Source organism: Salmo salar, unplaced genomic scaffold (genome assembly GCF_965601325.2).
Source record: "Salmo salar unplaced genomic scaffold, fSalSal1 ptg000587l, whole genome shotgun sequence".
NCBI classification, from domain to species: Eukaryota; Metazoa; Chordata; class Actinopteri; order Salmoniformes; family Salmonidae; genus Salmo; species Salmo salar.
The window spans coordinates 229,590-255,751 of record NW_027675427.1 but is presented as its reverse complement, the minus strand read 5'-3'; the positions used below and the strand labels follow the sequence as shown (position 1 = coordinate 255,751).

The 26,162-nt window shown below is 44.6% G+C and overlaps 1 protein-coding gene across 1 annotated transcript; it reads right to left on the bottom strand.

The window, feature by feature from the left end:
- Positions 1-2,693: 2,693 nt before the first annotated feature.
- Positions 2,694-11,257, bottom strand: LOC123734129 (tripartite motif-containing protein 16-like). The gene is made up of 6 exons (XM_082972188.1): positions 10,497-11,257; positions 9,968-10,063; positions 5,325-5,558; positions 3,768-3,927; positions 3,583-3,642; positions 2,694-3,351 (listed from the first exon to the last, which is right to left on the bottom strand). Exons 1-6 carry the CDS (start codon positions 11,091-11,093, stop codon positions 2,837-2,839), a joined length of 1,662 nt encoding a protein of 553 aa, XP_082828314.1. The 5' UTR covers positions 11,094-11,257; the 3' UTR covers positions 2,694-2,836.
- Positions 11,258-26,162: the final 14,905 nt, after the last annotated feature.

The following is a 26,162-nucleotide window of genomic DNA, read 5'->3' as shown; positions in this document are numbered from 1 at the left end:
TTTAACCAGCTCAGCTATAGACTACACCAGCATGACTAGTATCTATGTGGACCCTACTACAGTTTAACCAGCTCAGCTATAGACTACACCAGCATGACTAGTATCTATGTGGACCCTACTACAGTTTAACCAGCTCAGCTATAGACTACACCAGCATGACTAGTATCTATGTGGACCCTACTACAGTTTAACCAGCTCAGCTATAGACTACACCAGCATGACTAGTATCTATGTGGACCCTACTACAGTTTAACCAGCTCAGCTATAGACTACACCAGCATGACTAGTATCTATGTGGACCCTACTACAGTTTAACCAGCTCAGCTATAGACTACACCAGCATGACTAGTATCTATGTGGACCCTACTACAGTTTAACCAGCTCAGCTATAGACTACACCAGCATGACTAGTATCTATGTGGACCCTACTACAGTTTAACCAGCTCAGCTATAGACTACACCAGCATGACTAGTATCTATGTGGACCCTACTACAGTTTAACCAGCTCAGCTATAGACTACACCAGCATGACTAGTATCTATGTGGACCCTACTACAGTTTAACCAGCTCAGCTATAGACTACACCAGCATGACTAGTATCTATGTGGACCCTACTACAGTTTAACCAGCTCAGCTATAGACTACACCAGCATGACTAGTATCTATGTGGACCCTACTACAGTTTAACCAGCTCAGCTATAGACTACACCAGCATGACTAGTATCTATGTGGACCCTACTACAGTTTAACCAGCTCAGCTATAGACTACACCAGCATGACTAGTATCTATGTGGACCCTACTACAGTTTAACCAGCTCACCTGTAGACTACACCAGCATGACTAGTATCTATGTGGACCCTACTACAGTTTAACCAGCTCAGCTATAGACTACACCAGCATGACTAGTATCTATGTGGACCCTACTACAGTTTAACCAGCTCAGCTATAGACTACACCAGCATGACTAGTATCTATGTGGACCCTACTACAGTTTAACCAGCTCACCTGTAGACTACACCAGCATGACTAGTATCTATGTGGACCCTACTACAGTTTAACCAGCTCAGCTATAGACTACACCAGCATGACTAGTATCTATGTGGACCCTACTACAGTTTAACCAGCTCAGCTATAGACTACACCAGCATGACTAGTATCTATGTGGACCCTACTACAGTTTAACCAGCTCACCTGTAGACTACACCAGCATGACTAGTATCTATGTGGACCCTACTACAGTTTAACCAGCTCAGCTATAGACTACACCAGCATGACTAGTATCTATGTGGACCCTACTACAGTTTAACCAGCTCAGCTATAGACTACACCAGCATGACTAGTATCTATGTGGACCCTACTACAGTTTAACCAGCTCAGCTATAGACTACACCAGCATGACTAGTATCTATGTGGACCCTACTACAGTTTAACCAGCTCAGCTATAGACTACACCAGCATGACTAGTATCTATGTGGACCCTACTACAGTTTAACCAGCTCAGCTATAGACTACACCAGCATGACTAGTATCTATGTGGACCCTACTACAGTTTAACCAGCTCAGCTATAGACTACACCAGCATGACTAGTATCTATGTGGACCCTACTACAGTTTAACCAGCTATAGACTACACCAGCATGACTAGTATCTATGTTGACCCTACTACAGTTTAACCAGCTCAGATATAGACTACACCAGCATGACTAGTATCTATGTGGACCCTACTACAGTTTAACCAGCTCAGCTATAGACTACACCAGCATGACTAGTATCTATGTGGACCCTACTACAGTTTAACCAGCTCAGCTATAGACTACACCAGCATGACTAGTATCTATGTGGACCCTACTACAGTTTAACCAGCTCAGCTATAGACTACACCAGCATGACTAGTATCTATGTGGACCCTACTACAGTTTAACCAGCTCAGCTATAGACTACACCAGCATGACTAGTATCTATGTGGACCCTACTACAGTTTAACCAGCTCAGCTATAGACTACACCAGCATGACTAGTATCTATGTGGACCCTACTACAGTTTAACCAGCTCAGCTATAGACTACACCAGCATGACTAGTATCTATGTGGACCCTACTACAGTTTAACCAGCTATAGACTACACCAGCATGACTAGTATCTATGTTGACCCTACTACAGTTTAACCAGCTCAGATATAGACTACACCAGCATGACTAGTATCTATGTGGACCCTACTACAGTTTAACCAGCTCAGCTATAGACTACACCAGCATGACTAGTATCTATGTGGACCCTACTACAGTTTAACCAGCTCAGCTATAGACTACACCAGCATGACTAGTATCTATGTGGACCCTACTACAGTTTAACCAGCTCAGCTATAGACTACACCAGCATGACTAGTATCTATGTGGACCCTACTACAGTTTAACCAGCTCAGCTATAGACTACACCAGCATGACTAGTATCTATGTGGACCCTACTACAGTTTAACCAGCTCAGCTATAGACTACACCAGCATGACTAGTAACTATGTGGACCCTACTACAGTTTAACCAGCTCAGCTATAGACTACACCAGCATGACTAGTATCTATGTGGACCCTACTACAGTTTAACCAGCTCAGCTATAGACTACACCAGCATGACTAGTATCTATGTGGACCCTACTACAGTTTAACCAGCTCAGCTATAGACTACACCAGCATGACTAGTATCTATGTGGACCCTACTACAGTTTAACCAGCTCAGCTATAGACTACACCAGCATGACTAGTATCTATGTGGACCCTACTACAGTTTAACCAGCTCAGCTATAGACTACACCAGCATGACTAGTATCTATGTGGACCCTACTACAGTTTAACCAGCTCAGCAGTACCATTATAGAGCCTAAACCCAGGATAGAGGGGCTGAGTGAATGTGGTCTGGACTCTGTGGAGGAGGGTCATTGTGTCAGAGACACTGTAGAAGGACAGAGTACCTGCCTTGTGATCCAGGTACACTCCTACTCTGGAGGACTGAGGACCTGATACTTTAGTCTCAACATTATTGTGTATGAAATAATAACCATCACTACAGCACAGTAAACTCCAGGACTTGTTATTGTATCCAAATATATTACCTCTCTCTGTTCTGCTGATGTCTTTATATGAGACTGCTGTATCAACAACATTACCACTCCACTCCACCTCCCAGTAACAGCGTCCAGACAGACCCTCTCTACACAGAACCTGCCACCGGTTGGTGAATCTGTCTGGATGGTCAGGATATGGTTGGACTTGGCCTGTACAGGTCACCTTTCTGTTCCCTTTAGACAGAGAGAGGTGTCTGTTTGCTGTGTTTGGGTCCAGTGTGAGCTGACAGGAATCTGGGAGAAGAGCAGAGACCAATGAGGGGAGTCAGAACAATAAGTTAAGTCAGATACTGTATCTACCCTGTCTTTGATTAGAGCACAGCAGAGATCAAATCAGAGAAATATGAGGAGTCAGATAGATACCCAGTCTTTGATTAGATCTACTATTGCTATATATTTCTAGAGGGATTGTTAGGAGTGGCAGTAAAAAGAGACTGTTAGTTACTTCACAATAAAGAGACTCACATTGTAACAACTGTTCTCTGGTCTTGGGCTCTGGAGGCAGAACAACCTCCACTATATTCACTACAGACACACAAACACATTGACAGAGAGAGGGAATGTTATCATCATACCATATTCCACATGTATATGACTAGTAGGGAACTTTCAATGGTCTAAAGTTGATGTTCTGATTGTTTTCAACACACCTGTAGTGGAGATCTTGGTCCATTCTCCTTTAAGGAAGTCTTCTAGTTTCTCTCTCAGTTCAGACACAGTCTTACTCACATCTCCAAAGTACTGAAGAGGACGGACAACGATGCTGGGTAAGTCTGAAGATACACTGATACTGGAGAGAGACTGATAACTCTGGAGAGAGAGACAGACAGATAGAGACAGAGAAAGACAGAGAGAGAGAAAGACAGAGAGAGGGACACAGAGAGAGACAGAGGGACAGAGAGGGACAGAGAGAGAGAGAGAGAGAGAGAGAGAGGGACACAGAGAGAGACAGAGGGACAGAGAGGGACAGAGAGAGAGAGAGAGACAGAGGAACAGAGAGAGAGACACCGAGACCCAGAGAGAGGGGGACACGGACAGAGACACAGAGAGAGGGACACCGAGAGAGACAGAGAGAGAGACAGAGACAGAGAGAGAGACAGAGGGACAGAGGGAGAGAGAGAGACAGAGAGAGAGAGCGAGGGAGAGAGGGACAGAGAGAGAGAGAGAGGGACAGAGAGGGAGAGAGAGAGCGAGAGAGAGAGGGACAGAGGGACAGTGGGACAGAGGGACACAGAGAGAGAGGGACACAGAGAGAGGGAGGGACACAGAGAGAGAGGGACACAGAGAGAGGGAGGGACACAGAGAGAGGGAGGGACACAGAGAGAGGGAGGGACACAGAGAGAGGGAGGGACACAGAGAGAGGGAGGGACACAGAGGGAGGGAGGGACACAGAGGGACAGAGAGGGACACAGAGAGAGGGGGGGACACAGAGAGAGGGGGGGGACACAGAGAGAGCGGGGGACACAGAGAGAGCGGGGGACACAGAGAGAGCGGGGGACACAGAGAGAGGGGGGGACACAGAGAGAGGGGGGGACACAGAGAGGGACACAGAGAGAGGGGGGGACACAGAGAGAGGGACAGAGGGAAAGAGAGGAGGGACAGAGAGAGAGAGAGAGGAGGGACAGAGAGAGAGAGGAGGGAAAGAGAGAGAGAGAGAGGGACAGAGAGAGGGAGAGACACAGAGAGAGAGATACACAGAGAGAGAGAGAGAGAGAGAGAGAGAGAGGGAGAGAGGGACAGAGAGAGAGAGAGAGAGAGGGACAGAGAGAGAGAGAGACACACAGAGAGAGAGAGAGAGGAGGGACAGAGAGAGAGAGACACAGAGAGAGAGAGAGAGAGAGAGGGAGAGAGGGACAGAGAGAGAGAGAGAGAGAGAGAGAGAGAGAGAGAGGGACAGAGAGAGAGAGAGAGAGAGAGAGAGAGAGAGGGACAGAGAGAGAGAGGGACACAGAGAGAGACAGAGGGACAGAGAGGGACACAGAGAGAGACAGAGGGACAGAGAGGGACACAGAGAGAGGGACACAGAGAGAGAGAGGGACACAGAGAGAGGGAGGGACACAGAGAGAGGGAGGGACACAGAGAGAGGGAGGGACACAGAGAGAGGGAGGGACACAGAGAGAGGGACAGAGAGGACAACATAATGATTGAGATGAATATTTTCACATGAAGTTAATTTCATATCACATGTAACAAGACAGTTTAGTTACCTGGAGGAAATGGATGTGATCCTCTGTGTGTGAGAGCTGCTCCAGCTCAGTGCTTCTCTTCCTCAGCTCAGCTATCTCCTGCTTCAGTTGCTCCAGGACTCCTTCAGCTTCACTCACTTGAGCCTTCTCTTGGGCTCTGATCAGCTCCTTCACCTCAGAGCTCCTTCTCTCAATGGAGCGGATCAGCTCAGTAAAGATCTGATCACTGTCCTCCACTGCTGCCTGTGCAGAGCGCTGTTAAGAGAGAGAGAGAGAGAGGGACAGAGAGAGAGACAGAGAGACAGAGACAGAGACAGAGACAGAGAGAGAGAGAGAGAGAGAGAGAGAGAGAGAGAGAGAGAAAGAGAGGGACAGAGAGAGAGAGAGAGAGGGACAGAGAGAGAGAGGGACAGAGAGAGAGAGGGACAGAGAGAGAGAGAGAGAGAGAGAGAGAGAGAGAGAGAGAGAGACAGAGAGACAGAGAGAGAGAGAGGGACAGAGAGAGAGGGAGGGACAGAGAGAGAGACAGAGAGAGAGAGACAGAGAGACAGAGAGAGAGAGAGAGAGAGAGAGAGAGAGACAGAAAGACAGAGAGAGAGAGAGAGAGAGAGACAGAAAGAGAGAGAGAGAAAGAGAGAGAGAGACAGAGAGAGAGAGAGAGAGAGAGAGACAGAGACAGAGAGAGAGAGAGAGAGAGACAGAAAGAGAGAGAGAGAAAGAGAGAGAGAGAAAGAGAGAGAGAGAGAGACAGAGAGAGAGAGAGAGAGAGACAGAAAGAGAGAGAGAGAAAGAGAGAGAGAGAAAGAGAGAGAGAAAGAGAGAGGGACAGAGAGAGAGGGAGAGAGAGAGAGAGAGAGAGAGATAGCAGTTAGTTAATAGTATCTCTACTTGCAAATTCATCTTCTGCACATCTATCACTCCAGTGTTTAATTGCTAAATTGTAATTATTTCGCCACCACGGCCTATTTATTAACTTACCTCCTTTATCTTACCTCATTTACACAACTGTATATAGACTTTTCTATTGTGTTATTGACTGTACGTTTGTTTATGTGTAACTCTGTGTTGTTGTTTGTGTCACACTGCTTTGCTTTATCTTGGCCAGGTCGCAGTTGTAAATGAGAACTTGTTCTCTACTAGCCTACCTGGTTAAATAAAGGACTTGTTCTCAACTAGCCTACCTGGTTAAATAAAGGACTTGTTCTCAACTGGCCCACCTGGTTAAATAAAGGACTTGTTCTCAACTAGCCTCCCTGGTTAAATAAAGGACTTGTTCTCAACTGGCCTACCTGGTTAAATAAAGGACTTGTTCTCAACTGGCCCACCTGGTTAAATAAAGGTGGAATAAAATAAACAGTAATGGCATTACCCTGGCAACACAGAGAAAACATGATGAACAGTCTGTCATTGTAGAAAACGGACAACCCCTCCCCAACTCCCAGGTCAACCCGAGCCAATCAGCTATTGGTGTCCAGGGCTCCATGTAATACCCTCCACTGGATGACCCCTGACCTTTCCAGCACTGGGAGCTTATAGAGCACCCTCCACCTATACCCTGCCATGCTCTCAGCCCCCACAACCCCCTGCCTCTGATGCCCCTTCCCTCCCGCTAAGCCCACCTCCGTACGGTACAGTAGCCTCTGTGCTGCTTTGAGTCAGAACGCTGCCACCCTGCTCTCCAGGTCCACCAAACCCAGTGATCAGTGGTTCCTCCCAGACCCACGGCCCAGTCACCACCCCCCCCTCCTCTCGTGTGGGTCTCAGCAGCTGCCAGGCCCTCAGTACTGCAGCATAGAAATCAGAGACCCCTGTTGTATTGAGTCTCTCAGAGACGACCTCAGAGTTGACAAGGTAAAACTCTGTTGTTCTGCCGCTGAACAAGGCAGTTAACCCACTGGTCCCCAGGAGGCCGTCATTGTAAATAGAATTTGTTCTTAACTGACCTGCCTGGTTAAATAAAGGTTTCATTAAAAAGTCTGGCAATAACTTAACTTTTCATTATTTAGACAGACTCCTCTAAATAATAAATATAATAAAATAACAAAAAAACAGTTAAATGCTAAGTACTATACATAGGTTTTATTTAAAAAATAACAATAGAACCTATTTAGTACTATAATGGTATTTACTAACATAATATTATTACTATAATAGTTTCTAAAGGGGTTGTAGGCTACCCTACCCTAGAATTAGGGTTCAGGATAAAACAGGTTATACGTAGGGTTAGAGTTTCTGTACAGCACTTTGTGACATCTGCTGATGTAAAAAGGTCTTTATAAATACATTAGATTGATTGTTAGGTTCAGGGTATTTAAAGAGATAAACTGTATGGGTTTATATCTCTCTTGCTCCTCCCTGTGGTCTTCTGTGGGAACTACATACCTCATTCACCACACTTGATAGGCTCATAATCTGAGGTAGCAACTGAGTCAGAGCTACAAATCAATGATCTCCACCTATCCATTAGGTTTACAACTCAGTGAACCTGCGCAGCATTCTCTCTATTTGATGTCTACGAACCAACAGATTTCAACACATATCAAATTACCAGTTACCATTATTAGTAGCTGTAACCTAGTTAATAATAAGTTACCTGAGGTAAACCTACAAGGTTAGTTAATAATAAGTTACCTGAGGTAAACCTACAAGGATAGTTAATAATAAGTTACCTGAGGTAAACCTACAAGGTTAACGCGGGCTGGAAGAGAATTACTTCAAAACCACAGCAAACAGCTGGGACATATAGTAATATTATATATATATATATAATATTATATCACTGGGCTCCTCTGTGCTAACAAACCCTGTGTACCACCCCTCCCCTGTTTAACCTTGAATTTCGTTCAGAAAAACACTTCCACATTTAGCAAAACGAACCAACTCTTTACGGATCTGTTCGGTGGTAATAAACGGAGGCAGATTAGACACCACTACTCTTGTCGAAATCAGCACCAACACAACCCCTCACATAAATCATACTGGTAACTAGCCGGGTAACAAGACTCACCTTTTACATTACCACAACCACCGCCTTGTTCATTCTGGATACAGAGTGTATATGTTCCTCTCCCACCTGTTCACCGACCAGGATCAATAATTCCTCCACACCATTCTCCACAACGCACCTGAAGAGACAGCGTTTCTTCTCCACTCGGTTGAGGACATCAAACTACCCTACTCCCTCCTCAACTCTAACCGATAAACAGCGGAAACCGATAAACAAACCCTCCCACCATGACAAAATACATTTGGAAAATAGGCAAAAGAATAGCTGCACTCTTCACGAACGACAAAACCTCACGTTACCAACTTCTTCTTCTTCTATGGTATAATGGCGGTCCTCAAACCAACGTTAAAGGAGCATGGCGCCTCCTACTGTGCTGGAGTGTGTTCAATCACGGTTTACACCATTTCTAAATCCTCCTACCTAACTCAGTACTTCTGAGAAAATAAAAAAGATCCCTACTAACTTCTAATAGACCCTCCCCCATCCAACCCCCCATCCAACCTCAATGACCCTACACTTCAATCTTTCCCTCTCTTCAACATCCTTACAACAATATAACAACACATGCTGCACCGTTTCATTGACAATACCCTCCAGACACAAACCATTCACATGCTGCCAACCAGATGGAAGGACCAGTTCAATGTACAATGTCCTAAACACAATCGAGGAAACACCACCTCTTCCTTCCTAATCTGACCTTTGAACCTTGGTCCACCGACCTTTCTTTGGAGGGCATATAAAAGCCGTCCCTTGTGCTCAGAGTCCCATCTCTTCTGCCACACATCTATCAAAATGTCTCTGATCTCACATTTGTCCTCACCTCTACCCAGTGGAACATTAATATATATTATATCTTGTTTTAAAGTTATTTTAGCTAACTGTTTAACCTTAAATTTACAAAATGGGAAAAGGGGAAATTATGATAATACTAAAAAACACCCTTCCAACTAACCCTACACTCATTAAAACCCACTACCCCATTCCACTACTTTGACCCTATCTGCTCCTGCACCAGGCCAACTAACCCTACACTCATTAAAACCCACTACCCCATTCCACTACTTTGACCCTATCTGCTCCTGCACCAGGCCAACTAACCCTACACTCATTAAAACCCACTACCCCATTCCACTACTTTGACCCTATCTGCTCCTGCACCAGGCCAACTAACCCTACACTCATTAAAACCCACTACCCCATTCCACTACTTTGACCCTATCTGCTCCTGCACCAGGCCAACGGCCTGGGAGGACGGGACACCACCACTCAACACACCCTGGAACTCTTCTGAAGTCAAATCTAGTATGACCAAATACACTAAGAAGCCAATTTTTGTTCTGTGATTTACATTCCATTTCTGCGGTACAGTTGATAACCATTTGCTATGAACACTAAGAAGCCAACCTTACTGAAGCATATATCACTCGTTGGCCTGTCCCTCTGTGCTGTCACAGATCTACTACTCACAGGGATCCTCTCAGGATCCCTCAGCCTTGACCCATCCTCCTCTACTTTCTTCACTGCCTCAGCAGTGACAACCTGTTCCCAACAGTGGGGTCAGTGGGATTGGATAGGGGCCCCTCTACCTCTCTCTCTCTCTCTGACTGGAGGAGACAGGTGAAATGGTGTGTCTCCTCTGGTCAACAATACTCACCTTGAAAGACTCCACAGCCTGTTGGAGCTCCTTCAGCTCCTTCTCTCTCTCCTGGAATCTCTGCTGGACCTTCTGCTGACTCATCCCCAGCTGCCTCTGTGGAGAATCACTCTTCAATGAGCTATCAAGCTTTATTAGTCCAGTAGATCAATAGTATAGTAATGTGACATAGGGCCCATAGAGAGGAAGATCTAAAAAAATGGATGGTCCATTTACTAAATGATATTTATTTGTTGCTATGTGAATGACTATAGTTTTTATGGTAGGACTACATGTATCAACAGGTTGAGACTGAACTTTGGACTCATAAAAGGGCATTCAGAATGATAATAGTGTTTGACATTATAAAATGGTGATACATCTGGAGAATCTGGGTTGACATATCAATATACTCAAGGTTTGTGTTCATATTTGTTCTGCTGAGGATTCATTTCATTTCAATGATCTCATATTCAAACAGCCTTAGTTCCTACTGTATCTTTAATTCTTTGTTTATCAGACAGTCACCAACAAGTTGTTCTGGTCTTACCTGTTTCTCAGTCCTCTCTGCTGCAGCTGACACTGTATCATGGCCTTTATGTTCATCCATTGTACACAGATAACAGATACACTGCTGATCGGTACGACAGTAAACCTCCAGCAGTTTGTCATGATGAGAGCAGATCTTCTCCTGTAGTTGTGCGGTGGCTTTGACCAGCTTGTGCTTCTTGAAAGCTGGAGATTCGTAGTGAGGTTGGAGGTGAGTCTCACAGTAAGAGGCCAGACACACCAGACAGGACATGAGGGCTTTCTGCTTTCTGGTCCCAGTGCAGACATCACACGCCACATCTCCAGGTCCAGCATAGCACAGAGCAGGAGGGGGAGCAGCCTGGAGTCCTGTCTTCTTCAGTTTCTCCACCACCTCAGCCAATAGGTTACTTTTTGTCAGAATAGGCCTTGGACTGAAGGTCTGTCTGCACTGTGGACAGCTATAGACCCCTTTCAGAACATCCTGATCCCAGCAGCCCTCAATACAGCTCCTACAGTAACTGTGTCCACAGGGGATGGCGACTGGTTCCTTCAGTAGATCCAGACAGACAGAACAACAGAACTGGTCCTGGTCCAGCAGAACTCCCTGTTGAGCCATTTGGACGGTTGTTCACTCTCACACAGACAGACGAGACAGAGACTCAGATCAGTTTCGTTTCCTCAGAAGAGAGTTTGTGGGAGGGGGAGGGATTTCCTGGTTCTGCCAGAGGGGTGGGGTTAGAGGGAGGGAGGGGTTAGAGGGAGGGAGGAAGAGAGAGAGGAACTGCATGCAACAGCAAGAGGGAGACAAATAGTCTTGTTCCTTGGTTTCAGCACTTAACATGGAATAAATGAAATAATGAATCTTAAAATGTGAGTTATTAGAATATAAAGGGTAACAGTTTCTATGAAGTACATATTATAATTATTTTAATGACCTTTTTAATGCCTTATAATACACTTATGTGTTCTAATAAGCAATAAGGCCTGAGGAGGTGTGGTATATGTAAGGATTGCGGACCTGGTGGCAGTGAAGTCAGACGCAGGAGAGCAGAGATAGGTAATAGCCGGAGCAGTTTAATACAAAACGAACCTACATGGGTACAAAACCCGATGCGCACCAGTAACAGAGTACAAGCACTTACAAACAAATAATTCCACACAAGGACATGGGGGGAACAGAGGGTTAAATACACAACAATTCATGATGGAAATGGAAACCAGATGTGTAAGAAAACAAGACAAAACAAATGGAAAATGAAAATTGGATCGACGATGACTAGAAGACCGGTGACGCCGACCGCCGAACAAGGAGAGGAAATGACTTCGGTGGAAGTGGTGACAGTATATGGCTAATATACAGTACCACGGCTAAGTGCTGTTTTTAGGCACGACGCAAAGCGGATTGAGAATTATGTAACACTTTCAAAAATACAATCAAATAAAAATGTTATTGGTCACATACACATATTTAGCAGATGTTATTGTGGGTGTAGTGAAATGCTTGTGTTCCTGGTTCCAACAGTGCAGTAGCATCTAACAATACACCCTAATGTAAATGTCACAGGTGTCGTAGGGTTTAGCCTGTTAGGGCTAGGGGGCAGTATTTACACGGCCTGATAAAAAACGTACCCGATTTAATCTGGTTACTACTCCTGCCCAGTAACTAGAATATGCATATAATAATTGGCTTTGGATAGAAAACACCCTAAAGTTTCTAAAACTGTTTGAATGGTGTCTGTGAGTATAACAGAACTCCTATGGCAGGCAAAAACCTGAGAAGATTCCATGCAGGAAGTGGCCTGTCTGACAAGGTGTTGTTGTTCTTGCCTCTGTTTACTGAAGAGTCAGGATCTTTGCTCTAACGTGACACTTCCTACGGCTCCAATAGGCTCTCAGAGCCTGGGAAAAACCTGAACGATATCGAGGCAGCCCCAGGCTGAAACAAATAATCGCCTTTGCCAAGTGGCCCATCAGAGGACAAAGGAATTAGGCGCGTGCCCGAGTCGACCCCATGCTGTATTTTCTTTCGGCTGTTTACCTAATTGCAGATTCCCGGTTGGAATATTATCGCTTTTTTATGAGAAAAATGGCATAAAAATTGATTTTAAACAGCGGTTGACATGCTTCGAAGTACGGTAATGAAATATTTAGAAATCTTTTGTCACGAAATGCGCCGTGCGCGTGACCCTTATTTACCATTCGGATAGTGTCCTGAACGCACAAACAAAACGCCGCTGTTGGAACATAACTATGGATTATTTTGGACCAAACCAACATTTGTTATTGAAGTAGAAGTCCTGGGAGTGCATTCTGACGAAGAACAGGAAAGGTAATCAAACTTTTGTAATAGTAAATCTGATTTTGGTGAAGGCTAAACTTGCTGGGTGTCTAAATAGCTAGCCCTGTGATGCCGGGCTATCTACTTAGAATATTGCAAAATGTGCTTTCACCGAAAAGCTATTTTAAAATCGGACATATCGAGTGCATAGAGGAGTTCTGTATCTATAATTCTTAAAATAATTGTTATGCTTTTTGTGAACGTTTATCGTGAGTAATTTAGTAAATTGTTAGTGAATTCGTCGGAAGTTTGCGGGGGGTATGCTAGTTCTGAACGTCACATGCTAATGTAAAAAGCTGTTTTTTGATATAAATATGAACTTGATTGAACAAAACATGCATGTATTGTATAACATAATGTCCTAGGGTTGTCATCTGATGAAGATCATCAAAGGTTAGTGCTGCATTTAGCTGTCTTCTGGGTTTTTGTGACATTATATGCTAGCTTGAAAAATGGGTGTCTGATTATTTCTGGCTGGGTACTCTGCTGACATAATCTAATGTTTTGCTTTCGTTGTAAAGCCTTTTTGAAATCGGACAGTGTGGTTAGATTAACGAGAGTCTTGTCTTTAAATAGCTGTAAAATAGTCATATGTTTGAGAAATTGAAGTAATAGCATTTCTAAGGCATTTGAAAATCGCACCACAGGATTCAACTGGCTGTTACGTAGGTGGGACGATTTGGTGCCACCTAGCCCAGAGAGGTTAGACCAAGACGCAGCGGGAAAATGTACACTCATCTTCTTTTATTAAAGGACAAAGAAAGAAAACCAAAACGACGACAAAGAACAGGCCAGTAAGGCACAAAGCTATACACAGCAACAATCTGCCACAAAACCCCCATGACAAACAACCTCCTAATTATAGGACCTTCAATCAGAGGCAACGATAACCAGCTGCCTCCAATTGAAGGTCCAACCCCAATTAACTAAACATAGAACTACAATAGACAAGACAGAACATAGAAATACACTAACATAGAACATAGACTAACAAACCCCGGACCACATAAACCAAACACCCCTCTACCTAAATACATAGCCCGAACCACATAAAACAAACACCCCTCTACCTAAATACATAGCCCGAACCACATAAACCAAACACCCCTCTACCTAAATACATAGCCCGAACCACAGGATGCCTATTTAAAAACACTTTTTCAACATTTCAAGATAGCAGTTAGTTCAGTTTGATCTTATTAAAGACAGCTGTATAATTTTTTTAATTCATTTTGACATATTGTTTGGGACCACTTTTTTTGCTCTGTTTGAAGGCTGTCAGCTTCTTCTCAGGAAGAGATTCACTTAGCCTTTCGACTAATTTTCAAATGATAGGATGCCTATTTTAAAAGACTTTCTCTACATTTCAAGATAGCAGTTAGTTAATTTTGAGCATATCAACGACAGCTGCAAACTTTATTTTATTAATTTTCACCATTTTTATTTTTTACCCAAAATTATTCTAAGTCCACAGTCTCTGTCATTGAACTATGTTGAGCCGTGTGCCTGGTGATTGAACAGGTTACCAGGTGTGTTTTTGAATATAGTTCTTAATGGCTTCAGTGGTGTGCTGGGGTCCATTGCTTGCTAAGGGGGAACCTCCCACCCGGGTTCAGCCAACAGGGGGCGCACCCAACCCCTCTAGTAAAACTGAATGTCTCTCTCTCTCTCTCTCAGGCTATGAAAAAAGCCCCACCTCCTCTCGCTCAGCCATTCTAACAGTGGAAGCCAGGATCTGTGAGAAACTATGATAATAAACTGTGAACAATAATGCAGCCATGTTTTTTCTGTGTGAGTGAGGATTTATTATTTAATTGTGTGATAACTTTAATTCTGTGATAACTTTATGTAATACATCCTCTGTTTCCTAACTGAATAAACATTTTAAGATAGCAGTTGGTTCAGTCTGATCATCTCATGTACTGTTGGAACTTTATTTGAATCCTTTTTCACAATTTTAATTTAAAAAAAATTTATGACAAATTCCAGTGCCTCTGTATACATTTTAAAAAAAAATTCCCCCACTCTCTACTTTGTACAATGACAAATAGGTGGGACTCTGTCGTTTTTCTGACAAGTTCTCTCATTGATCTCAGGTTCAGCCACCAGGGGGCACCCACCCTCCATGATCGAAATAATTAGGTAAAACACTTTCTAGAAATCGACAGTAATCCGACGATTAGTTTCAGCGCGCAGCCATGCATTTTTTCCCCTCACAGAAACCGAAGATAATAAAAGACAAGATGAGTTCGGTCTGTTTATAGTGTTGAAGGGGTGTGTCATCTACCGTCGTTCACATCCATTACATTACATTTACATTACATTTAAGTCATTTAGCAGACGCTCTTATCCAGAGCGACTTACAAAATGGTGCATTCACCTTATGATATCCAGTGGAACAACCACTTTACAATAGTGCATCTAAATCTTTTAAGGGGGGGGGGGGGGTAGAAGGATTACTTTATCCTATCCTAGGTATTCCTTAAAGAGGTGGGGTTTCAGGTGTCTCCGGAAGGTGGTGATTGACTCCGCTGTCCTGGCGTCGTGAGGGAGCTTGTTCCACCATTGGGGTGCCAGAGCAGCGAACAGTTTTGACTGGGCTGAGCGGGAACTGTGCTTCCTCAGAGGTAGGGGGGCCAGCAGGCCAGTGGTGGATGAACGCAGTGCCCTTGTTTGGGTGTAGGGCCTGATCAGAGCCTGAAGGTATGGAGGTGCCGTTCCCTTCACAGCTCCGTAGGCAATCACCATGGTCTTGTAGCGGATGCGAGCTTCAACTGGAAGCCAGTGGAGAGAGCGGAGGAGCGGGGTGACGTGAGAGAACTTGGGAAGGTTGAACACCAGACGGGCTGCGGCGTTCTGGATGAGTTGTAGGGGTTTAATGGCACAGGCAGGGAGCCCAGCCAACAGCGAGTTGCAGTAATCCAGACGGGAGATGACAAGTGCCTGGATTAGGACCTGCGCCGCTTCCTGTGTGAGGCAGGGTCGTACTCTGCGAATGTTGTAGAGCATGAACCTACAGGATCGGGTCACCGCCTTGATGTTAGTGGAGAACGACAGGGTGTTGTCCAGGATCACGCCAAGGTTCTTAGCACTCTGGGAGGAGGACACAAGGGAGTTGTCAACCGTGATGGTGAGATCATGGAACGGGCAGTCCTTCCCCGGGAGGAAGAGCAGCTCCGTCTTGCCGAGGTTCAGCTTGAGCTGGTGATCCGTCATCCACACTGATATGTCTGACAGACATGCAGAGATGCGATTCGCCGCCTGGTTATCAGAAGGGGGAAAGGAGAAGATTAATTGTGTGTCGTCTGCATAGCAATGATAGGAGAGACCATGTGAGGATATGACAGAGCCAAGTGACTTGGTGTATAGCGAGAATACGAGAGGGCCTAGAACAGAGCCCTGGGGGACACCAGTGGTGAGAGCGCATGGTGCGGAGACAGATTCTCGCCACGCCACCTGGTAGGAGCGACCTGTCAGGTAGGACGCAATCCAAGCGTGGGCCGCGCCGGAGATGCCCAACTCGGAGAGGGTGGAGAGGAGGATCTGATGGTTCACAGTATCAAAGGCAGCAGATAGGTCTAGAAGGATGAGAGCAGAGGAGAGAGAGTTAGCTTTAGCAGTGCGGAGAGCCTCTGTGACACAGAGAAGAACAGTCTCAGTTGAATGCCCAGTCTTGAAACCTGACTGATTAGGATCAAGAAGGTCATTCTGAGAGAGATAGCAGGAGAGCTGGCCAAGGACGGCACGTTCAAGAGTTTTGGAGAGAAAAGAAAGAAGGGATACTGGTCTGTAGTTGTTGACATCGGAGGGATCGAGTGTAGGTTTTTTCAGAAGGGGTGCAACTCTCGCTCTCTTGAAGACGGACGTAGCCAGCGGTCAAGGATGAGTTGATGAGCGAGGTGAGGAAGGGGAGAAGGTCTCCGGAAATGGTCTGGAGAAGAGAGGAGGGGATAGGGTCAAGTGGGCAGGTTGTTGGGCGGCCGGCCGTCACAAGACGCGAGATTTCATCTGGAGAGAGGGGAGAAAGAGGTCAAAGCACAGGGTAGGGCAGTGTGAGCAGGACCAGCGGTGTCGTTTGACTTAGCAAACGAGGATCGGATATCGTCAACCTTCTTTTCAAAATGGTTGACGAAGTCATCCGCAGAGAGGGAGGAGGGGGGGGGGAGGGGGAGGAGGATTCAGGAAGGAGGAGAAGGTAGCAAAGAGCTTCCTAGGGTTAGAGGCAGATGCTTGCATCCCACCATTCATTTCCGGAAGTCCTCAAAAAATGAGTGAACTCTTACTCACCTCATTTTGTTATAACATCTTTGGTCAAACGGATGATTACGTGAAACCCAGAATGCATTGTATGTCAACAAACATGGCTCCATACACATAGCTGGAATTAGCTTAGCTCATCATAATCAGTATAACCTTCAAATAAGTATTTTACACACATAATATGTGCCCATTACAATCTATGCAAGAATCGGAATGCATGATTTGTCACCCAGAATTGAAAACATGTGAATAAAACAATAAATACACAAATAATTACCTCACAAAACATTTTCTGATGGTGCTTTATTGATACAAGTGACGCATGCCGGCAGTCAATCACGTCCCCTCTCACTCTGAGCCATTCAGTGTTGTTGTTTATGTATGTAGCTAGTGAGCTAAGCTGTAGCATTAGCAATGTCTTTCAAAAGGAGACAACTCACAAATGTGGAAATTCTGGAGTTTTTTTTTTTTAATTCTGACAATGAGTCTGAGTATGAAAGTCAGGAATCAGATTCTGACAGTGAGGAGCTGCCCCCCCCCCCCCCCCCCCCCAACCTTGTAGCCATTGAGAACCCTGAATCTGAGGTTCCCTTGTCCACTGACCAAGTACCAGGTCCCTTTGAAGATGCTGGTGGTGATGGAGGGAGACCGACAGTGGATGAAGTACAGGAGTTCTGTGGTAGCTGGAAGGCCACCAGTCATTTCACCCCTCCTGGCCCTGCTGTTTGTTTTGATGAGTCCCAGTCTGGAGTCCATTTCCATCTGAGGCAGAGTGCTTCAAGTTGTTTCTGACAGAGGAGCTGGTGGGAAACCATAGTACAGGAGACCAATCGCTATGCCTTGGAGCTACAGGAGAAGAGAGAGCCAGGAGTGAGGGGGGAAACTCGCTAAATGGGTGACAACCACAATTAGTGAAATGTATACCTTCCTGGTGACAGTCCTCCTCATGGGGATAGTAAAGAAGAACTCCCTAAGAGAATACTGGAGCACAGATCCTATGTTTGCAACTCCCTTCTTTGCCACCCTCTTTTCCCAAGACCGCTTCCTAATTCTGCTGCGATGCCTGCATTTCGTCAACAATGCTACTGCCATCCTAAGTGACCCGTTATACAAAATAAGAATTGTTCTTATCAGCCTGACTAGGGCTGGGCGATATATCGATATAAAAAATATATCGATATATATTTTAAATGTGATATGAAATTAGACCATTTCGCATATATCGATATAGTTGAAATGTTCGCTTTGATCCTTGCTCCAAGCAAGCTGCAGACCCGGAGCTCTCTGCGCTGCTCCCCGCGCCTCCTCTTTCATGCACAGAGGGCGGAGGGGCAGGAACAGACACTTCAACAAACATGGAGGAAGCAACAGCGTCTGCGGAGCGTTTTGACGAGGAATTGGTTAGTAAAAGAAAAAGCATTGGCTCAGTAATTTGGAGATGGTTCGGATTCAAAGTATCAGATGAGCAACAAAATCACGTTATATGTAGGCAGTGCCATAAAAAAAAGTTACAGCCAGGGGTGGAAGCACTACAAATCTTTTTCACCACCTAAAACAGTGGCACAAACTGCAATACGAAGAGTGTGTGAAACTGCGCACTGCAGAAGCCCCAGCCGCAAGCCGTCGACAACCCGAAAAAGCTCCGAAACAAAGCTCACTGCAAACTTCATTTTCCCGCAGTGAGCCTTTATGAAAAGAAAATTGGCAAGTGGTGTACTATAACTACAGCGGTGTCCTATCACATTGCTAAAGATATGGTCCCTGTTGCAACTGTGGAACAAGTCGGATTCAAAAAAGCTACTGAAAACTATGGACCCGAGATATGAGCTTCCCAACTACTTTACACGAGAAGCACTGCCACAAATGTCCACTGAAGTCAGGCAGAGCCTTGCTGACCGGCTCGCTAACGGGACCCATTTTGGCGTTGACCAGCGATATGTGGGTCGAGCAGGACAATGTGAGCCTTTACATGAAGCGTGACATGTTCACTTCATTCAACGACTGGGAGAGATGAAAACAGCGTCGTGTCTCCAAAACAAGTTATTTCCCCCCAGGATCACACCGGTGAGCATATAGCTGAGGCCTCGCAGGACGCAAGCTGGGAAACTCCAAGAAAAGCATCCGGTTGCTATAACAACCGCCAACGGGAGCGACGTGGTCAGAGCGGTGGAGCTGAACGATGAGGATGCAGTGCTTCGGTCAGACTACACTTGGCTATTGGGGAGTGCAGTGCTTTAATAAGGAGTATTCACATATTTTACTTTAAAGAAAAAACATATTAAAATATTAGTTTTTCATTATTTTTCCTTTGTGTCTGTCTGCAACTTTTTGTTTTATGCTGCTGTCTTGGCCAAAAATTGATTAAGTAGATTAATAAAACACAAAACATAAAGTGCTAAAAGTAAAATCATTTACAATACATTTGTTTAATAGTTTTATGATTCTGACAGGACATGGCATGAACGACAAGCGCGTCACCCAGGCCATTTCTCTGTGCAAGAGAATTGTAAGCTGTTTTTGGTAGAGCTGGAAGAAAAGGAGACATCTTGCTGAAGTCCAGATTCAGCTGGGTCTGCCAAGTCACCAACTCATAACCGAGTCTGCCACACGCTGGGGATCAAGGCAGCAGATGATAGAGAGAGTCCTGGAGCAGGAAGGAGCACTGGCCAAAGTCCTGTCTAATGACAAAAAGACCAGGCACCTTGTCCCTACCTGGCAGGACTTAGAGGTCCTAGAAGCAGTCCAAAAGGTCCTGAAACCTCTCCAGGACTTTACCGATGCTTTGTCAGGTGAGGAGTACGTCACTCTATCATATGTAAAACCTGTGCTGCACCTTTTTAACGACAGTCTCCTGGCATGTGATAGCGAGCTTTGCAAATCGATCAAGACCAGCATTGTTGAGTACCTCAACCGCAAGTATTCTGACCCAGCCACTACTGACCTATTGGAGATGGCTTCATTTGTGGATCCACGCTTCAGGGCCACCTATATCCCAAGTGAAAAAGTTGATGCATTGAAGCACAGAGCTGTCTTGGAGGTGGAGACGCTACTGGCTGATCAGAGCAGCTGTCAACCGCCTTACCAACGTGTGCCAACTGTGCCTGAGCCTGCAGATGGAGAAGCAGCAGTGGCACCAAATGCTAAGACACTGGCAAGCTTCTTCAAGCAGCGCACAGCCACCACCACTGCGCCACCAACCAAGAGGGAGGCTATTGAAAATGAACTGTCAAGTTACTTGCAGTCAGCAAGTGTGGAGAGTGACACTGATCCCCTCAAGTGGTGGAAGGATCATGAAGTTGTCTTTCCAGCTCTGAGCCACCTGGCAAAAAAAGTATCTCTTGGTACCAGCTACCAGTTCACCCTCCGAAAGGGTTTTCAGCTGCAGTGGCAATATCGTGACCTGCCACAGAGCATCTCTGAAGCCGGATGCCGTTGACAGGCTGGTGTTTCTCGCACAAAATCTTTAAACGAAGGAGGACACGCTTGTCTTCTAATGTCTACCTCAAGACAGCATTACTGTTTATCAAAGTAAAAAAAGAGGGGGAAAATGTTTATTGAGTTGATAGTCTGTTTCTTGTGCAACTGGTTGAGGCTGTTCAGATAAGAAATTGAGTTAACAAAAAGCAAATGGTAATCTCAGGCTGATGTTTAAAACACATTTTGTCAAACTGAGCACTTTATTTTGTTCTTTATTTATATATAATTGCTGCCCTTACTAGGGTTTGTCATATTTTATTATTTTGTAATGTTCGTTATTTGCATCTGTGGATTTGTTAGAAAGGAGAAGAAATCTGTAATTTGATTTTAATAAGCCATTTAAAGTTGTCAAACTAAAAAAAAAGTTGACTTTTCTCATAAATATATATAATATTTATTTCAGAAAAAGATAGGCCTATTTTATTTTATAGGCTATTTTTGTTTAAGATATTTGTATTTATTTAAATGTGCACCTTATGGAGCTTTGATTTCAAAAAGGTCGTCCTGTTGTTCTACAGTGTTTATGTTTACATGTTATTGTTATTTGAACAGCTGAGCATTTAATCTGAACCAGGTGAAGAGCCCTGTTTATTATTTATTCATTTGATTTTTCAACTGTTCACTGAAATAGCCGCTTTCAATAAAACTACTTGAGACATGTCATATCTGGCTTTGACTTTGACTGAACATTTGCTCTCACTTTGCAGAAAAAAATATCGGGATATATATCTTATATCGATATTCAGCCTAAATATATCACACACAGGAATACACACTCTGAGCCTGCACTTGCATGTTTTGCTCACCTCATTCTTTAAAAAAAAACTAGGTTTGAGTTGTGGTATCCACTCAGATTAAAGGTGGGTTCATCTGCTTTGTTCCCCAAGTGTGGTCTCCCTCAGATCCCAAGTTAGAGGGATCCCTCGTGCACCATTTACCCAGGTCGTCAGGAGCCAGGTCATTTACCCAGGTCGTCAGGAGTCAGGTCATTTACCCAGGTCGTCAGGTCATTTACCCAGGTCGTCAGGAGTCAGGTCATTTACCCAGGTCGTCAGGAGTCAGGTCATTTACCCAGGTCATCAGGAGCCAGGTCATTTACCCAGGTTGTCAGGTCATTTACCCAGGTCGTCAGGAGCCAGGTCATTTACCCAGGTCGTCAGGTCATTTACCCAGGTCGTCAGGAGTCAGGTCATTTACCCAGGTCATCAGGAGCCAGGTCATTTACCCAGGTCGTCAGGAGTCAGGTCATTTATCCAGGTCATCAGGAGCCAGGTCATTTACCCAGGTCGTCAGGTCATTTACCCAGGTCATCAGGAGCCAGGTCATTTACCCAGGTCGTCAGGTCATTTACCCAGGTCATCAGGTCATTTACCCAGGTCATCAGGAGCCAGGTCATTTACCCAGGTCGTCAGGAGTCAGGTCATTTATCCAGGTCATCAGGAGCCAGGTCATTTACCCAGGTCGTCAGGAGCCAGGTCATTTACCCAGGTCGTCAGGAGTCAGGTCATTTACCCAGGTCGTCAGGAGTCAGGTCATTTACCCAGGTCGTCAGGAGCCAGGTCATTTACCCAGGTCGTCAGGTCATTTACCCAGGTCGTCAGGAGTCAGGTCATTTACCCAGGTCGTCAGGTCATTTACCCAGGTCGTCAGGTCATTTACCCAGGTCGTCAGGAGTCAGGTCATTTACCCAGGTCGTCAGGAGCCAGGTCATTTACCCAGGTCGTCAGGTCATTTACCCAGGTCGTCAGGAGTCAGGTCATTTACCCAGGTCGTCAGGTCATTTACCCAGGTCGTCAGGAGTCAGGTCATTTACCCAGGTCGTCAGGTCATTTACCCAGGTCGTCAGGAGCCAGGTCATTTACCCAGGTCATCAGGAGTCAGGTCATTTACCCAGGTCATCAGGAGTCAGGTCATTTACCCAGGTCATCAGGAGCCAGGTCATTTACCCAGGTCGTCAGGTCATTTACCCAGGTCGTCAGGAGCCAGGTCATTTACCCAGGTCATCAGGAGCCAGGTCATTTACCCAGGTCATCAGGAGCCAGGTCATTGACCCAGGTCATCAGGAGTCAGGTCATTTACCCAGGTCGTCAGGAGTCAGGTCATTTACCCAGGTCGTCAGGAGCCAGGTCATTGACCCAGGTCATTGACCCAGGTCATCAGGAGCCAGGTCATTTACCCAGGTCATCAGGAGTCAGGTCATTTACCCAGGTCGTCAGGTCATTTACACAGGTCGTCAGGAGTCAGGTCATTGACCCAGGTCGTCAGGAGTCAGGTCAAGATTCACATCCCCATCGCCAAATGTGGAGGTTAATTTCTTTAATATCAATTGAGGAAACAAACTTATCACACAAGTCAGCGTTATTCTAAAACTAAATCTTTATTCACTTATTAATACGGGAGCAGGTCAATACAACACACACATATAAAGTGAATCAATTGAGTGTTCTACGAAAATGATGGCTGGTCGACAAATCACCCCCAGATGATTCGTTGAGAGATGAATCACCCCCAGATGATTCGTTGAGAGATGAATCAACCCCAGATGATTCGTTGAGAGCCACGATACAAAAGTACAAAGGTCTTTTACAGCCAAGATACACCCCTTTCAACCTACATGACCAACAACAGATGTATAGAACGGGTCACAAGGTTAAGACTTGTATGAAAGACACAATTCTCAGCAGACAGTATCTGCTGTAAAAACAGTACTCTTTATGTAGAGACCAGGGTCTGGCCCTGAGGTCATCTCTCCCTGGTACCATATAGAACAGAAACATTAACTCATGTTCTGGAATGCAGTCTCTTTAGGTTTTATCACCCAAAAGACATTGTAAATCTCCTGTCAGTGTTTTCTCCCAGAGGCCCATCCTCAGTAGAACACACAGACACAATAGTTCTAAGAACCCTCTATTCTGTTGCATAAAACAACCATTTGATGCAATAAAAGTATTATAACAATGTTGCAGGTTTGCTCTCTCAGTGTCCACTGAAAGTTGACTAGTAACAACAACTGGGACCTAAAAGACACCCACCATGAGACCCACTAAATCTGCCCAAGAAGAGGAAAACAAAAGAAAAACCCACACCAAACTTAAAGACAGGAAGCAAACCAAAAAGGTGGAGCAACTAAAGGTGTTGACTCTCCACATGTATCAAGACAACTGGAGCACTGGGCCAGACACTCTTAAATAGAACCTGGACCAGCTCAGGTGAAACACCTTCCCACTAACGAGATGGACAAGACAGCACAGGTGTAACACATACTGACTAACGAGGTGACACCAATCAGTGCGTCCTACGTGCTAACGAGCTAGACGTGCTATAGACGTGCTAGACGTGCTAAAGTCCAACTTCAAAACATAAATGGAAAAACCAAAGCCTGTAACACCTTCCCCCTTAAGACAACAAATATATCCTATATTTTTGTTGGACAAGTTTGCTCACCACCAGCAGAAAACAACTTCCATTTCACATTATAATCAACTACAATGCTTCACCTTCTACAATATAAACATGGTGTCTACTGGACAATATAATCACTGGCTGTCAACAATTAAAAACAAGAAAAAACACGTATTTCTAAATAATAATATACAATAGGATTATTTGTTTCTCCTTTTTCTTTCTATAGAATCCTAAATCCCACTAGCTTCTAGAACTCTCGTCTTCCTAAAACTCACTAGCTTCTAGAACTCTCGTCTTCCTAAAACTCACTAGCTTCTAGAACTCTCGTCTTCCTAAAACTCACTAGATTCTAGAACTCTCGTCCCCTTGGAACGAGCCCAAACAAAACTCATCTCCAATACGGAAAAACATGCAGTCAAAATAAATAAAGATCCATAGCAACGCACTAGCTAAACACAAAACACAAATCTTATATCCATTTGGGGGGAAATCAGGTTGAATCTGCTCTTGAAACTAACACAACAAAACAAAAAACACATGGAAATGGAGATATATTTCACCTCACTGGTTAGAGGACAACCTGCAGAAGACAGTCAGCTACATTTTGGAGTGATGCATTTAAATTTAGGGATCCCTAAACAAAGGAACACAACACTTATTTGTCATAACTCATCGATATCATGTTGAAATCAATTGTGCCGAGAGGAGGGAGATGAGGTTGCACGTCCTGTTAAAACTAACAGCTCAAAAACCACACGGAATCTGGGAATAATGTGTACATCCCTGGTTAGAGGACAATTTGTAGAAAACAGCTAGCTACCTTTTGAAGTGTTGCATTTTGATTCAAGTGGGTCACCAATATGGTAAGTGTAACAGAACTCTTTTTTTGTTAGTCACTTTTAGTTAAATCACATAAATAGTAACTCTTCCATTTCAGAGCCTGGATTTTCCCCCTGAGGCTAATATCCATATCATGTTGAAATCAATAGAACAGGGGACAAACGTTTAGGGTTCAACATTGTGACATCATTAAAATACTCCTTCTACAATGTTAAAACATTCTACATTGTGACATCATTAAAATACTCCAACTACAATGTTAAAACATTCTACATTGAGACATTATTTCATTGATATCATGAAACAACTCCATGTATTTTCTGATGTTTAATCAGAGATCTTTTACTAGAGTATCTCTTCTCACATTGATTACAGCTATAAGGTTTCTCTCCTGTGTGTGTTCTATGGTGTCTAGTCAGCATGCTAGAACAAGTAAAACTCTTCCCACATTGAGCACAGCTATAAGGTTTCTCTACCGTGTGTGTTTTCTGGTGGTATATCAGGCTGCTTAGCAGAGTAAAACTCTTCCCACATTGATTACAGCCAAAAGGTTTCTCTCCTGTGTGTGTTCTCTGGTGTGCTGTCAGGCCGCCAGGTGAAGCAAAACTCTTCCCACATTCATCACAGCTACATGGTTTCTTTCCTGTGTGTGTTCTCTGGTGTGATATCAGAGCGATTAAAATAGGAAAACTCCTCCCACATTGATCACAACTGTAAGTTCTCCCTCTTGTGTGTGTTCTCTGGTGTGATATCAGGCTGGTTGACAGAGGAAAACTCTTCCCACAGTCAGAGCAGAAGTAAGGTTTCTCTTTTGTGTGATTTCTCAGGTGTATTTTGAGTTCTGATGAAGATTTAAAAAATGTCCCACAATCAGAGCAGCAGTGAGAATTATCCCTTGTGTGAATTCTCCGGTGTGATATAATGCCTGATGAGGTGCATCTTTTCCCACAGTCAAAGCAGCGGTGAGATCTTTTCCCTGTGGTTCTCCGCTGGCGTTTATTGAGGTGTTCTAATGTGGAGAGATTCTTCTCTGCCTCGTCAGCATCATGAGGTTGTTGAGGCTCCCCAGAGGACCCACGATAGTCCCGTCTCTCTCCTGTGTGAACAACAAAGTCATACAGATGGTTAATGGCCCACAACAGCGAAAATCCACTGTAAAAGGTGATGCCAACAGCCATGATGTTGTACAACAAAAACAAATGTTTCTTCACCTCAAACAGCAAGTGCACCTCAGCCACGCTCAAGGTCCTAAACGATATCTTAACCGCCATCGATAAGAAACATTACTGTGCAGCCGTATTCATTGACCTGGCCAAGGCTTTCGACTCTGTCAGTTACCACATTCTTATTGGCAGACTGAACAGC